Raw genomic sequence first — 16,481 nt, 5'->3', positions numbered from 1 at the left:
CTAAATTCACATTAAACCACGACTTCATGGGTTTTTGCTCTAATTTATGTTTGGTTTTGTGCTGGTATTGTAATATTTTGCATGCTATGGCGCTATAAGTAGCATGGGTATATTTGTAGGAATAGCCAAAAATACACTGTATGGGTCAATATTATAAATTTTTTCTTTTATGCCAAAAATCATTGGGGTATTAAATAAAGATTATATTCCTTGAAGATATTTTGTAAATATATTAAAACTTAATTTTTGCTTAGTAATATGCATTGCTAAGGACTTCATTTGAACATCTTTAAAGGCAGTTTTCCTAGTGAAGTATTTTTACTAAACTCAAGTAAATTTAAAAAGTATCTGAATGTTTTCTTTGGAAAACATTTACTTCACTACATTCCAAATCATAATGTTGTACTTTTTACTGCACTACATTTCATAAATAATAATATATATATATTGTTTTACCCTTAATACTTAAGAACATTTAAAATGTAGTACTTTGTTGTACTCAGTAAATCGTTGAAGTACTTTTACTTGAGTAAATGTAAGAAAGTACTAGATTTCTAATGTAATTAAGTATGATATGAAATTTAATATGAAACGTAGTGCAGTAAAAAGTACAATATTGTGCTTTGGAATGTGGTGAAGTAAATATAAAGAAAATCACTTTGATGAAGTACAGACACTTGAAAAGCACTTTTAAAGAAGAGTAAAAAATACTTCACTACTGTCTGCTTCTGCAGTTTTCTCAATATTTAGATTTGTTTTGCACCCTCAGATTCCTACAAATATTGTCAGAGATACATGTATAAATCTCAGTTTCGAAAAAACGGACCCTTATGACTGGTTTTGTAGTCCAGGGTCACGAATATCATTTATTTAAAAGATGCACTGTGTGTTTAAAGAAACTCTAGACCCCGCCCATGACAGTGTGAGACACTCCTTGCGCCGTCATGTGGGAGGAGCTATATGAACAGGACCAGCCCCTTTCTAACAAAACACAACGCCGAGTCTCTTCTCGCTATCAAAGGCGAATATCAATAACATAGATCGACTCCGGGGCCCAATACGGAGAAAGGTAATTTTATTTTTCATATAATCCATGAATGTGATTAAGGATGCTGGATCATGCATCCGCGTCTTTAGCAGGGCTAACAATCACAGCGTTATTGTCGACGTTCATCTAAGGTAAGTTAGTCAGGGATTGTCCTTATATTCAACCCCAAAACGCACCGCATTCATGTTAGACATGCATTAACCTCCATAGAATGAAATATAGGTCATTGCATGTGGATCTGCGGCTCGCGCGTGCCATGCACGCTGCCAGAAAATATGGTTCATGCTCATGTGAAATGAATGCCAAACTGTGTTTAAATATGTATTTTCCCGTGACACCCCGGCCTTGTACGCTGTCGTTAGTAGGGGTATTGTTTCACTGCGCAGATGACCTGTAATCATAATAATATGTAGGCCATATAGGTGGATCCCGTCTTTGTCTCGCGCCTGATCGCCAGAGCGCGAGCGACTCTTATTCCTGCAACTCTCAGCCAGCTGTTGGTTTGAGGCCAGCCACTGATTCCCAGGACTAGCCAACTGTTGTCTTTATGTGTCCAGAATTGAGTCTCAAAGACCACAGTATGAATTTGAATGTTTAAATTGCCCAAGTTTATGTTTATAGAGCTGCACTGACATGCACAAATGGACTGAATGTCATGTCCTATCTCTTCATTTAATTAAAATAATTATGCTTTATTATAATCTTAATGCAAAGAAAATGTCAGTCTTTCTTTAATTATTTAAAGTATTCATCCATCAAGATGGTTTTGGTGATGTTTTCCCCCCGTCTTTAGTTTGATAGTCCAAATCAAATGGAAATCTTCCATTGCTTCACATAAAAAACAAAACAGATGTAACTTAGTAGGCTATAGCTATGAGAATCTGAGGGAAAGTGTCATGATAGTCTTTCACAATCCTTAATGGACCTAAAAAGTCATACTTTTTTTGCTTTCCCTTTTCGGTTGAATTAGTTGTTATTCTTTTAGTGTTGCAGCAACCCAATTAATTAATTATAAATGCAAAATATGCCACCTCTTACATATTGACGCTGAAGTTGGTGTTGAAATCAGTTTTGCGTATGCAGTGACATTGCAGAATGATTATTATGTCCTAGAACCATTTGGAGAGATTTGCACAAACATGGGCATTGGCAGACATTTGCATTGGGTTTGGCCAGTGGGTTGCATAGTTCTTTGCGCTGCAGTGCAATGTAATACTCCTAAAAGTCCAAAGGCCTTTTTTTTTTTTTTTTGCTTGCACTCATTTCTGGCCTGCAGACACATCAGCAAACCTTGTAATCGCTGCTGAGCTGTCCTTTTCTAAATGATGTGGCACTTTTCCGTGCATCAGCTTATGTTAAGATGAGTTTGCCAAGCCGTGTTTCCTTTGCAATCCTCCCTAAATCTTTTATTGCCATTAAAGAGGTTGCTGATAATCTTTTTTGATGGACATTTAGTTGGTATGACTTTTACTAGCAATTGATTGTTACTGGTTGATTATTGAACGCTTGCATTACCATTTCCATTCTTAGCAGTTTGTGAAGTTCTTTACCACTCCAATTAATTCTGATGTATTCTGATTGGTCAAACTGTGATTGCTATAAACTGGATGCCAGAATCCAAATCACCTAAGAAGGTCTGAGTCATTTTTTTTTTTCATTCTCTCTCACTATCTGTAACTTCCACACATCTTGTTTTCTCCTCCTCCTCCTCTCCTGCATCTTTCAGTCTCTTTGCAGATCATGGACCAGGAGGGAATCGCATGAGATGGAATGTACTTGATGTGCTGCATCGCTGTTGAAGGTGAGTGAGACTGTCAGCTTTTTGAAAACTAGATCAGACTGTATTTGAGGACTCTGATATCATGCTGTGAATTGCCTAATTATAGTGATTTAACCTAGTTTTCTGCTTGTTTTGCCAGTTTGTCTGTTTTTGTATCATTCTGGTATTTCTGGTGTGGTGAATGTTGCTTAAGAGTTTTGTTTAAAATTGTGCTTGTGTGTTTATTAAAAAAATGAACAAGAATGCAGTGACTTGGCTCACATTAGTTCACTCACATTAGTTACTCACTCAAATGTTGTTCCAAATTTCTTTTTTTTCAATGAAATAATAATGGGGAAATATTGAAGAATCTTTACACAGTCCCTCCAAACAACCTGGCTATCTTCTGAAGTCATCTTTCTTTCCTCGCCTTCATGTTGTTCCAAACCAGTATGGCTTTGTTCTGTAGAACATAAAATAAGATATTTTAAGAATTGTCTATGTATTGGTTACAGTTGACTTCCATTTTTATGGACCAAAACCATTTGTTTGCCAAAATTCTTCAAAATAGCTTTCGTGTTCTGCAGAAGAAATTAAGTGATACAAGTCTGAAACAACATGAGGTTGAGTAAATCATGACCGGTCAAGACAAGTTTGATGTTCTGTGAGTAATGACTTCAGTTTTGATTGGTTGGTTCCTCATGCAAAGCTGTTGTATTTTATGTTTTTATTATAGCGTTATCTTCAGTGGTCCATATTTTAGGGTAAACTATTCCTTTAATTTACATAAAAGCAGTTATTGTGTTTAAAATCTGCCAAAGAACTGCATGTTACATCTGCCTGGAGAGTATTTATTGAATTATTATGTGTCATAGGCACATTTCTATTCATTCTGTGGGATTTTTTGCTGCTATAATCATGAAAATGCAGTTATTTTACCCCTAAATGATCACAGATGATCTCAACCAAGTCTTAAAGGGATAAATTCAGCCAAAGATTAAAATTCTGTCATTTACTCACCATAAAGTTGTTCCAGCCCTCTATGAATAAGTCTTCTGCTGAACACAAAATAATACATTTTTTGGGGATAATCTATCTTTCAATGTGTTCTTAACACAATACTATGTTGTCAACTTTTTGCAGCTGCGTAAGTAGAGAATAGTCTCATTCCAGGATGGAGGCCTCCAAAATACTGCCTTTGCTGAAGAAGAGGCTGGCCTTTCTGTCAGGTAAATTCCAGTAATACAAAGTATTTTGCGATTTGATGCTAACTTAAGTGTTGAATTCATGATTTTAATGTAGCATGGCGTTACAGAAAAGTGTTTGCTGCAGGCCTCCCTCCTCTCCAGTGTAGGCCGTGATGTGAATACTCTATTTGCATTTCATGATTAGATGTGACTATAGCGGTGAGCCAGAAATAAGCTGCTATCCGATAAAACGGACCGTGCCAAGTGATGCTTTGAAATAATTTTTCTTCATCCGTTTGCTTTTCATATTTGTTTCAGAGAGTGTTAGCAAGGCATTTTTTGGGGGCAAATAATTGAAAGTAGTTTATTTTATTTTATTAGTTATTTACGCAAGCTGAACTCCAAAGTCCCATTCATACCAAGGATAACTGAAATGCTAACAATAAAGATATATGACCCTGGACCACAAAACCAGTCATAAGGGTCTATTTTTTCGAAATTGAGATTTATACATCATCCAAAAGCTGAATACATAAGCTTTCCATTGATGTGTGGTTTGTTAGGATTGGACAATATTTGGCTGAGATATAACTATTTGAAAATCTGGAATTTGAGGGTGCAAGAAATCAAAATACCGAGAAAATTGCCTTTAAAGTTGTCCAAATGAAGGTCTTAGCAATGCATATTACTAATCAAAAATTAAGTTTTGATATATTTACAGTAGGAAATTTACAAAATATCTTCATGAAACATGATCTTTACTTCATATCCTTCGGATGAGACGTTAAACCGAGGTCCTGACTCTCTGTAGTCATAAAAAATCCCAGGATGTCCTTCGAAAAAGAGTAGAGGTGTGACCTCGGCATCCTGGCCAAATTTGCCCATTGGCCTCTGACCATCATGGCCTCCTAACCATTCCCATATCTACTGATTGGCTTCATCACTGTCTCCTCTCCACCAGTAAGCTGGTGTGTGGTGGGCGTTCTGGCGCACTATGTCTGCCGTCGCATCATCCAGGTGGATGCTGCACACTGGTGGTGGACGAGGAGATACCCCCCTTACTATGTAAAGCGCGTTGAGTGCCTAGAAAAGCGCTATATAAATGTAACGAATTATTATTATATCCTAATGATTTTTATCATAAAAGAAAAATCAATAATTTTGACCCATACAATGTATTTTTGGCTATTGCTATAAATATACCCCAGCGACTTAAGACTGGTTTTGTGGTCCAGGTTCACATATAGTTTTTAAATTGTTCTATATCAACTAAAACTACATTGCAACTGCCACAACGGTTCAACATGCAAAGTCCCTTAGACCTCATCTCTGACAGCATTGCCACATGTGGAAAAATTGCTTTCACTTGTATGTTCTTTTGGTATCTTATTTTATATGCCTTCCAAAATTCAGTATTATCAGGGTATGAGGCTACTTTGTCCGTTATCGTAGCCTAATCGTTGTATTTTTGTGTCAGCATAGTTCTTGCTTCAATAAAAAGTCTTCTGAATGCCACTTACATGTCAACAAGGACATTGGCAAAATGGACTATTATAAGTTATTTGAATTTCTATCATTTTGTTGAGATGCACCGTGCCTCAACAGTATTTATTTTTGCACAAAATTGGATAACAAAAGCTTTTAGGAAAGGAATTACTGAAGCTTTTCATGCTTGGTGTCCTTGAAACGGTGCATGTTCCCATAGTTGGCATACTGTGAATTAATTGTAGGATGTCACGAGGCTCTACTCCTCCAATAGCTTTTTGTATTACTTCAGTAATGTTTTTTTTCCAGTCTTTTCCTTAAAGCCTCACACTCTGACACTCTTTTTCCATTTGTACATCATATTTCACTCTGTGCTGCTGGATTGTCTGCATATTTCTTGACTCGGCCTGTTTGGTTTTCCAGGAGGCAAGGACAGGCGTAGTGGTTTGATCCTGACCATCCCACTGTGCACCGAACAGACCAGCATGGAGGAGCTCAGTGCCACCCTGGATTACCTACTGGGTATTCCCAGGTAAAACACAGCTTTGGAAACCTTTCTTGAAATTAATGTATTACTCCATTGCAAAGGCTGTATATCAAGCATCTGTCAAAGCACTGAGAGCAGAAATGGAGCATTAATCTGATCACTGTAATTATAATGCACACTCTTACAGTATTCAAGCATGGAATGGAAAGTGGCCATAATTCATAGTCAGACTGTGGTTAGAACTTAAATGTTTTTATTGATTTCTCCAGACCTTTCAAGGTCTCTTAGGCTCCAAGGCTCTGGAAAGATTTTGCTGATTCTAAATTCTGATTGGATGAAGCATGTCCTAAACCACTGGATAAACATGCACATTCTGTATTCATACCAATTTGCTGTTTTGTTTTGCAGCCACAGGCTATATAAATAATAATTGTTTTCTAATTTTTGTGGTTGATTAATATATTTATTAAACAGTTATTTTATCATTGCTGTTGCTGGAGTTTGTTAAAATAATTTGGCAGAAATCAGTGAAAATCAAAGATTTACTTATATTTATTTACTATAGTTCTAAACTTTTAAAGACTACGATTTAGAATCAGTCATTGCATTTTTATAATAATTTATAGTATGTATACTATGAAAATGGATATTAGAGATGGATATTAATTTTGTTTAATGTTAATATTTAAGTGTTATTTGATTATTAGTGTTTTAAAGATGAGCTGAGCATTATTTGGTTTTAAAAAAAGTGTTGTAAAAATATGCGTGTGAACAATTAAATATTCATTAATGAAACAAATAAATAATAGAAGTCTGATATTAGTAACAATGTAATTTGGTTGGTTAATATTAGTAAAAATGGAATTTTTACTTAAGAAAAATGTTTAGGTACTTAGCATGTGCTTCATGTACATTAGCCATAGTAAAAATGAAGGTATATATTGCTTTAATCTGATCCTATTAAGTTAAAGTTAAAGTCTGACAGTCGAGCCTCACATGACTGCTGGCAGTAAGACCGCCACTGGTTCTGTAGTCCCTTTTTTCAATGCTTTTATAGTGACCTTCTCCAAATTACTTTCTGGTGACATTTTTAGAGGCATTTTACAGGGTGAGTTGGCTGTTCTCTTCCCTCAAAGAATGAAAAGAAGTATTGTTCAGCCCTAAAAAGTTTTTTTTTTTTTTTTACAAACCAAAATAGTAAGTGTACGATTGAATACATGTTTCTTGCAATCTGTGACTCTCACAAACTCAGTTTTATTCATTTTTAAAATGCCACCACAGAACAAACAAATGAGTCTGTTTAACAACACAGCCACAATGGAGTCTTTGTAATTGATTCATTGTATATGGACTGACAACATGTATTCTCTACAGCGAGAAGTGCAAAGCTCGTGGTTTTACAGTCATCGTCGACGGCAGGAAGTCTCAGTGGAATATAGTGAAGACTGTTGTTCTGATGTTGCAGGTAGGAAAATAGATTTTTGGGTTTTGTTTTTGTTTGGCAGAAAACAGCGAGGGAGAAGTAGTTTATGTGAAACGTATGTTCTTGTTTCTTTGACATCTGGTTCTAGTTTTGTTTTTTAGTTTTTTTCCTCCCACTAATGAACCCCATTTAATATTTGTGGTGATTATTTAATGAGTGCTTAACTCCTCTCTAATCACTAATCACAAGTCACTTCTGAAGCAATACCTGTAAATAATGAGATTTCATTCGAGTGCTATTATGAGAAGCCCATGCGGTTGTGTGTGTTGGCGACCTTCCCTGGTTTTGTAGAGGACATTGTGTTGTTGGAAATCATTGACTGAGCTTTGTTGAACAGAATGGATGCTTGTTCTGCCCTGTTATTTTCCCCTGTTTACGGGAGACACCACTGAATTGCTGCTGTAAACTTAGGCTTTTATTTTGTATTATGGCTAGAGATGCACCGATGTATCGGCCAACAATCGGTATCGGCCGATAAAAGTAACTTATTTCACTATCGGCCATCGGCACTAGCATGACTGTAATTTACACTACTGTTCAAAACTTAGGAATGTTTTTAAAGAAATTGATATTTTTATTCAGCAATTATGCGCTAAATTGATCAGAAGGAACCGTAAAGATATGTATAATGTAACAAAAGATTTCTATTTTAAGTACATGATGTATCATGATTTGAAAACAAACGGTTTTCAGTATTTATAATAAGTTTTTGAACAGCAAATCAGCCTATTAGAATGATTTCTGAAGGATCACGTGACAATGAAGACTGGTGTAAACTCAGCTTTGCATTACAGGAATAAATGACATTTTAAAATATAGTCAAGCAGTTATTTTTAAATTGTAATATTTCATAATATTATTATTACTGTATTTTTGTAATAACAATTGTACTGATTGTACTTGTAATAACAAGTGTTGTACTGTACAAAGATCCTAAACTGAACGGTAGTGCATTTTTAGCAATTTAATTATTAAAAAGACCCCTGTTGGCATACAAACACATGCATTTTGTTTCAGGCGTTAGATTTCCTGAAGGGAACAGCAGCTTGAAGGCAACATTAAAACAGCATTAGCTTCAGCCTTGGGATGGATTTTTATTAATTTGATTGTATTGCTGATTTGAAAGCTGCTATTGAATTTATTGAGTATGTTTGAGGAACAAAAACAAGACCTTGTTACACTTTGAATAGAATGCAGCATATGAACTATTTTATCATAAATTGCCACATTGATTTGCCAAAGAAAGCTCCTGAATCCTTTAACATGTGAAAGGGGTTTCTACCTTGTAGATTTGTGTAATTTAGCTTAGACTGTTGGTGGTGGAGATGGCAAAGCCTCACCCTGTTCTCTGCTTGACGTGCCCCCGGCATGACCTGCAGTTTTCAGTTGAGTGCGTTGTACGTTTGCTGTGTGCCGGTAACTTCATTTCAACAGACCTTACAGATGTGATTAAAAAATAGAATGCAGTGCTTCTATCTCTAAGCCTTTTCGCCGTTTGTGAGCTTTAGGACATATGACAGTATGAGAATGGCAAACTGTCCTTTAGACCGGGAGTTTCAGTAGAATTCATCAGGGGATTTTAACTTTAGTTGAGGTTTGTGTTACCTCTGTCTCCTTTTATATCTGTATATCAATGATCGATCCATAGCTATTGTTGAATAAAAAGAAAATGCAGCTCTTATCTTATTTGTTTGTTATTTGGAGCAGGAGTGTGAACTGTTTTTTTTTTTTTTTTTTTTTTTTTTTTTTTTCTCAGAATGTGATCCCAGCTGAGGTCTCTCTTGTCTGTGTGGTGAAACCTGATGAATTCTGGGACAAAAAAGTGACTCATTTCTGCTTCTGGAAGGAGAAGGACAGGCTTGGCTTTGAGGTAAGTATACTGGAGGTGTTTTGTTTTAGTGGACAGTTCAAGTTTATTTGTATAGCGCTTTTTACGATACAAATCGTTGCAAAGCAGCTCTACTGGAAATTAAGTTTCCACAATATATTTATATATTGCAGAACCTTAATATATTTAACTGAGCATTGGCATCCTCTGAGGTCCTCTGAGGGGTTGGCATTATCTTTTCTCAGGTGTTCGGTCATCTCAGATCATTTAAGGGTTGGATCCAGACTGAAGCTTCTGTATTTCCTAGTTACCACGGGATGTTAATCCCGTGACAGAAACAGAGAAACAAATACAGACGTCATTAGCGTAGCTACTGTTCCATCTAAGCAAAAAGTATTTGTTCAACCCAAGCTAAAGAATAATAATAATGTACATTTGATCAGATATAACTGCAGTACAAGATTATAAAATGCATTATGTGAATGCTTGGCTAAAGACATGTGTCTTTAATCTAGATTTAAACAGAGAGAGTGTCTCTGAACCCCGAATGTTATCAGGAAGGCTATTCCAGAGTTTGGGAGCCAAATGTGAAAAAGCTCTACCTCCTTTAGTGGACTTTGCTATCCTAGGTACTACCAAAAGTCCAGAGTTTTGCGACCTCAGGGAGCGGGTTGGATTGTAGCGTGGTAGAAGACAAGTTAGGTACGCAGGAGTTAAACCATTTAGGGCCTTATAGGCAAGTAATAATATTTCGTAAATGATACGGAACTTAATAGGTAGCCAGTGCAGAGACTGTAAAATTGGGGTTATATGATCATATTTTCTTGACCTGGTAATAGCTAGCCACTTCATTTTGGACTATCTGTAGCTTGTTTATTGAAGATGCAGGACAACCAGCTAGCAGTGCATTACAATAGTCCAGTCTAGAGGTCATGAATGCATGAACTAGCTTTTCTGCATCCGAAACAGGTAGCATGTTTCGAAGCTTGGCAATGTTTCTAAGATGGAAGAATGCTGTTTTTGTAACATGGGAAATATGATTTCCAAAGGACAAGTTGCTGTCTAATATAACACCCAGATTTTTGACTTTAGAGGATGTAACAGTACATCCGTCTAGTTGCAAATTGTAATCCAAGAGATTCTGTGTACTGTTTTTTGGTCCAATAAGTAATATCTCTGTCTTATCTGAATTTAATAGGAGGAAATTATTGGTCATCCAATCTTTTACATTTTTTACACAATCTATTAGCTTAGTTGAAAAGTTTAATCTGGTCTTGTTGAGATATATAGTTGAGTATCATCAGCATAACAATGAGAACTAATCCCGTATTTTCTAATAATATTACCAAGGGGCAACATGTATATTGAAAATAGCAGAGGACCTAGGACAGATCCTTGTGGTACTCCATACTTTACTGGTGATAATTGAGATGACTCTCCATTTAAATGAACAAAGTGGTAGCGATCGGACAGGTAGGATCTAAACCATCTTAAAGCTTGCCCTTGAATACCAGTATAGTTTTGTTATCGATCTATGAGTGTGTCATGGTCTATAGTGTCAAACGCAGCACTAAGATCAAGTAATACTAGCAATGAGATGCAGCCTTGGTCTGAAGCAAGAAGCAAGTAATTTGTAATTTTAACAAGTGCAGTTTCTGTGCAATAGTGAGGCCTGAAACCTGACTGAAATTCTTCATAGAGATAATTTTTTTTGCAAGTAGGAACACAATTGAGCAGACACAACTTTTTCAAAAATTTTAGACATAAACGGAAGATTTGAAATGGGTCTGTAATTGGCCAGTTCATTAGAATCTAGTTGTGGTTTCTTAATAAGAGGCTTCATAACCGCCAGCTTGAATGGTTTTGGGATGTGACCTACAGATAACGATGAGTTAATAATATTGAGAAGCGGTTCTTCTGCTACAGGTAACAACTCTTTCAGTAGTTTAGTGTGTACAGGATCTAATTTACACGTTGTTGGTTTAGATGCACTGATAAGTTTATTTAGCTCTTCCTGTCCTATAGTTGTAAAGCACTGCAGTTTTTCTTTGGGTGTGAAGAATGAAGCTGAAATACTAGACGCAGTATCTACATTTGATATTGTATTTCTGTTGTTCCGCTCCGACTCTGCTGGGGTGCAGGCCGTCAGCACGGAAAAGCCTAGGACGCTTCCAGAAAATATTCCAATTATTAACGAAGAGCAGTTTCTGTTCTTTACACCATGAGAATAACCATTCGTTTAAAGCAAAAAGTCTACTGAACCTTTCGTGTCCTCGTCGATACGTGGGAAGCGGTCCTGACATGATGATCGTCGTCGTGGGCGATGTGCTGCGTACCATCTCGATCAGGCTCCTGAAGTCCCTCTTCAGTGTCTCCGTCTGCCACAGCTTGGTGTCGTTAACCCCCGCGTGCAGCACGACAGCACCGATGCTCTCGTCGCCCTTCAGGATCGCGGGTATCTGCGCAAAAACATCGAGAACATGAGCACCGGGGAAACAGCGAGTGTGCACTTTACCTTCAGCTAACGTAGCATGGACATGCCGGATGATGGAGTCTCCGGCGATCACAGCGTCGTGTTGCGTCTCGCAGAGGGGAGCGAAGCGGTTCCGGGTGGAGATCTCGAAGTCCGTCGGCGGAGAGGTCGTCGCCCGGGGCCTGGCTCGCGTCTTCCGCTGCTGGTGCACCCAGGGTCCGTGGCGTCCCGACGCCGGAGTGAAGGACATCTGGGAAGATCGCGTCCTGGGTGCACAGGGTCTGTGCAGAGAAACACACGGAGTAGAGGTGGTGGGAGTGTTAGCAGCGTGCTGTATACTTTACCCCGGACTTGTGAGCGTCAGCCCGGGATGTTTCCAACGCGGCTCTCCGTTTAAGCAAGTAACAGTGAAACAATGATAATGTGTGTGAATAGAGTATTAGCAGTCTAAGCGAGATTAGCGGCAGCCGCGCTGCTGATGCTAACGGGCTATAAGCTAATAGCAGACTTGAGAAATCAAAATAAAACTAGTGATAATGCGCTCTGATTGGTTTTGTTTTAGAATGCTGCAGGGGATATATTCACACGTTATAGAAACGAAAATTATAGTGTATAAAATTGTTTTTAAGATAGAAAATAGACGATAAAGAATCAACTTGACAAAGAGCTACACTTTGACTTATCTTTAATAATTGTGTTATTTTTCAACTCCTCAAATTTTCATTTTGTGACTTGTTGCAGTAGCATGTTGAGTGGTATCTTGTGGTCCGATTGGTTAGATGTTGGAACCGCAAATGTATACAGACACTGTTGCATCAGTTTTATTTGTACATTGACCTCACAATACATATTGTCCAAAACAGCTGTACAGGAAATGGTACCTTTTAAATAAACTATTTACGTAAAACATTGAAGTTGTGAGGAAAATGCCACAAAATAAACAGGATAAGACTTCCACTTCCAAGTTTGGACATGCTGATGTTATTGATGATTTTTTTCATTTCAGCAATTTCAGCACTCATTTAAATAAACTTTTTTTTGTTTTGTTTATTTATTTAGAATGGTTCCACTGTAATTTCCATATACATCAGACCACTGCATCATCACTTTGTATAACTGTGCATAGGGCTGTAAAAAAATTATCACGATCATTTCGTCGATATCGATAATTATCACAATAAATGTCAAATCTTTATTTCTTTCAAGTTTAAAGCCAGAATTTTGCTCCATTTGCTAATCTTCCTTAAAATAAATATCTAAATGGAAAAATTAATTTCTTAATTAGTTTCTGCATACAATGAGTGATATTGTTTCAAATCAAGAAACAGGTTTGGGTTGCCTGATAATATTAATTATATATAACTTTTTTTTTGTCTCTTAGAAATGCACATTTGATAGTAGCTTGAGTTAGGATGCAGAGGTAATTTTTTTTTTGTTCATTTTTAAAATCAGTAACATCTGTAAAAATTGTACCAACCTCCCTTTTATATGGTTAAAGTTATTTCGACCAAGTTTTTTTTTTTTTTATTAAGCTTATGATCTCCTATAGAAGCATACATTTAAATCATGATAAACACAATTAAAACTACACGTATAGCACCTCAATACCATGATAAAAATATTACTGTTTTAATATTACTGTTTTAAAAATATTACTAGGTAGCCTGTTTGTATGAAAAACAGTAGTCTAAAAACATTCTGTATAAATGAACACATGCTATAGCTTCATCACAAATATGTGCACTATAATTATATACCATTACTCCTGTAATAAAATTCAATGTGAATATCCCACATTTCTGCCACAATACCATGTGCAGTGAGTGTTACGACAGTAAATCCATGGTAAATGATGGCGATGTGTAGATTGAAAAGCCTTCTGACCGTCTCGTTGCACACAGTGTTTCTCCTGTTTGGCTATGAACTAGTTTAAATCACCGAAGCATTTGTGTTCATCGCTGAATTCAAGCTCTTCACACTGGATCTAACAGCGCTGTTTAGCGCTTGCATTCCCTGTGAATAATGAAACTCCAAATACAGAAGCTGGACATCTTCATTTACAGTGGTCTGGGGCTTCACTGTGAGACTATGCTTTTGTTATTGACACTAATACAATGGTTTCCCTTCTCATTTATTTGTCAGGGCTCATAGAGTGGTGTTGTGAGGGGAATAAGGTTTGCAGAGCAGTTTTAGGGCTTTAAAGGTCATGCAGCACATCTGGGCATGTCTGAATTAATCATACGGGAAACTGCATTTCAGTATTTTATTTTTTTTATATTTTTTTTCTTTTGGAGTCCAATTGTGATGTTCGAAATTAATTAATTTATAATAATTCTCTAATTATTTATTTATGACCCCCATGACATTGAAATGATTTCTGACTTGGTTGTTGTTGGTTCAAATAATTTTCACATTCACTTTACCTTTTCTGTCATCCAGCATTCATTTAAAGTTATTCTTTAATAACTCCATAAATTTAATAGAATCTTTAGCAGAGCTCAAAATAATTTCATAGATTAACTTGCAGAATCTACAATTTTTTTTTTTAACAATAACTATTTAATTTAAATATTTAAAATAAACTGTATTTACATATATGAATATTTAGCACAATTATAGATATGTAAATTATATTGCTATTATTATTTACAATTAAAATGCATATTCAGGTTTTTCAAAATTGTCTTAGTATTGGTATTTTTTATGTATGTATTTATTTTTATTGATGTATCCCTAATGAATAGTACATTAAAGCTGCAGTCCGTAACTACTTTTTGTGTTTAAAATGTACAACATTTTATATAATAAGCGAATACACCATGAATCCATTTTCCAAACTGTGTTTTTGGCTTGTCCTGAATAACCACGGTACACCTATAATAAGTGTTTATATTTAGACTGGTTCAGGTAGGTACCACTGCGGAGTAGCCTGGTACCTGTGTGATTCGTCATAGACATGAACAGAGAGAAGTAGCTCCGGCTACAGTGTTCTACCGCAACACGCACACAGTTCTGTTTATTAACCGCTAGAGCGCCAAACGTTTCGGACTGCAGCTTTAAGCATGTAGTAAGTGTTTAAATCCCTATATACTGTTTCAAACGGGTTGGTTTGGAACCTTCACTTTAATAGATCTCTCCATTTCATCATATCTCCCGTAAAACCATAAATTAGAGCAGACTGCAATGTTTCCTCCTAATTGGGCCATGAAGAAAATGGGTGAAGTTGACAGCCGGTGACGTTTGTGTTAAATGGCCAACTCTCCGGCATGCACTTTAGGAGCAGGAAATGGGGCTGTATGTAAACATAAGCGTAACATGATCATGCAGATGTGCACTACGGTACGCAGCCGTGCATAGTATGTACGCTGATGAGGCCTGGCCTCGAACCCCACACTCATTTGTCTGGCTGTCTTGCTCCGTGCCCTCACTGGGTATGAACCAATAAAGCCATGTTGCCTGGAAACCATCACACGGATCCTGCCAAGAGCTGGATGACGTGTTTAGAAGGACAGTCAAACCACTGTCTCCTAAATAGAAACCTCTGTATGTATATGTTTGTTGGGGTCATTGTGTTGTTTGCGCTGTGATCTGGGCCAGCAGGCCCCTCTAGCTGCTTACAACTACCAGATGGCACAGTTTTGGCTGAATGGAGGTCAGTGTATCAGCATTAGGAAGTGAAGGCTTGAATACGGAGACTAGTGAAAACGGTCATTACCATACTCTTGACCTACTTGAGGAATGAGGATCCATACTTGAATGAGGGTTTTGTACGTGTGGCTGAGGTGCACGAGGACCGTACGCTCTGCATTAATCATTCTGCCCAAGAACATCTTCATCACTGATGCTTGGCTAGGCATAAGTGAGCATATGGGAAGGGAAAGACCCAGAGGCCTTATTAAATAAGTGGATCCTCTTTCACTGCCACTTAGGGTCCATAGGACCATCTGTTACTGGACTGCACTTTTTTATGCTTATTGCTGATTTTTATTTCCTTTAAGGAGTTCAAGATGCTGATGCTGAGATTCACTTTACTTTAAAACAAAGGGAGTTGATAGAAATTGGCCGATATCAAAGAGGTCTGTGATACCTGGAATATGCTGTCTGGCAGAATTTTCATTTTTGATTCATACCTTGCTTGCTGAAAGAGCAAGGCCTTCAGTGACAAAAGGCTGCTTTTTCAGCCAGTAGTTGTTTTATTGACATCTGCCAGCAGCGGCTAAGTGCATCCTGCTAACCAGCCAGATCTTGACCCATTGATTTATTTATCAACCAGGTCAGTTTTGACATTTTGTATCGCATTGCATTAGCTGATGACTGTATTGGCAGTCATTGAGAGTGACTAGCATATTATATATGTAAATACAACTTAAAATTTTTTTTTTGGATGAACTATTTAGATTAATTTTAAGCTTATGTAAAACTTTATTGCTGTAATACATGAATGCACATTATATCAGCCACTCTGCTCAGTAAATATTTTATTTTAGAATTATTACTCTGTTATTTCTCATTAGAAATAAATTAACTAAACACTACTACTCAAATGTTTGGGTCAGTAGGATTTTTGTTTTGTTTTGAAAGACGTTTCTTGTTATTACCAAAGCTGCATTTATTTGAAATATTTTTACAATATAAAATAGCTTTTTCTATTTAAATGCATTTTAAAATGTTATCTATTCATGTGATTGCAAAGCTGAATTGTCATCCAATACTCCAGTCTTCAGTGTCACA

At 36.8% G+C, this 16,481-nt stretch overlaps 1 protein-coding gene across 1 annotated transcript in view; it reads left to right on the top strand.

Annotated features, from left to right (window-relative positions):
* The first annotated feature begins 962 nt into the window (after positions 1–962).
* LOC306876429 (SEC14 domain and spectrin repeat-containing protein 1-like) overlaps positions 963–16,481 on the top strand; it is a 34,275-nt gene continuing 18,756 nt past the window's right edge. Inside the window, exons 1-6 of the mRNA XM_079427575.1 lie at positions 963–1,069; positions 2,775–2,849; positions 3,951–4,036; positions 5,903–6,011; positions 7,341–7,431; positions 9,206–9,319. Of these exons, the coding sequence (XP_079283701.1) occupies positions 3,982–4,036; positions 5,903–6,011; positions 7,341–7,431; positions 9,206–9,319 (369 nt within the window). The 5' untranslated portion in view covers positions 963–1,069; positions 2,775–2,849; positions 3,951–3,981. The remainder of the gene's footprint in view (positions 1,070–2,774; positions 2,850–3,950; positions 4,037–5,902; positions 6,012–7,340; positions 7,432–9,205; positions 9,320–16,481) is intronic.

Source organism: Barbus barbus (genome assembly GCF_936440315.1).
Source record: "Barbus barbus genome assembly, chromosome: 10".
In the NCBI taxonomy this organism is placed as follows: domain Eukaryota; kingdom Metazoa; phylum Chordata; class Actinopteri; order Cypriniformes; family Cyprinidae; genus Barbus; species Barbus barbus.
This window is presented reverse-complemented; position numbering and strand designations above follow the sequence as displayed.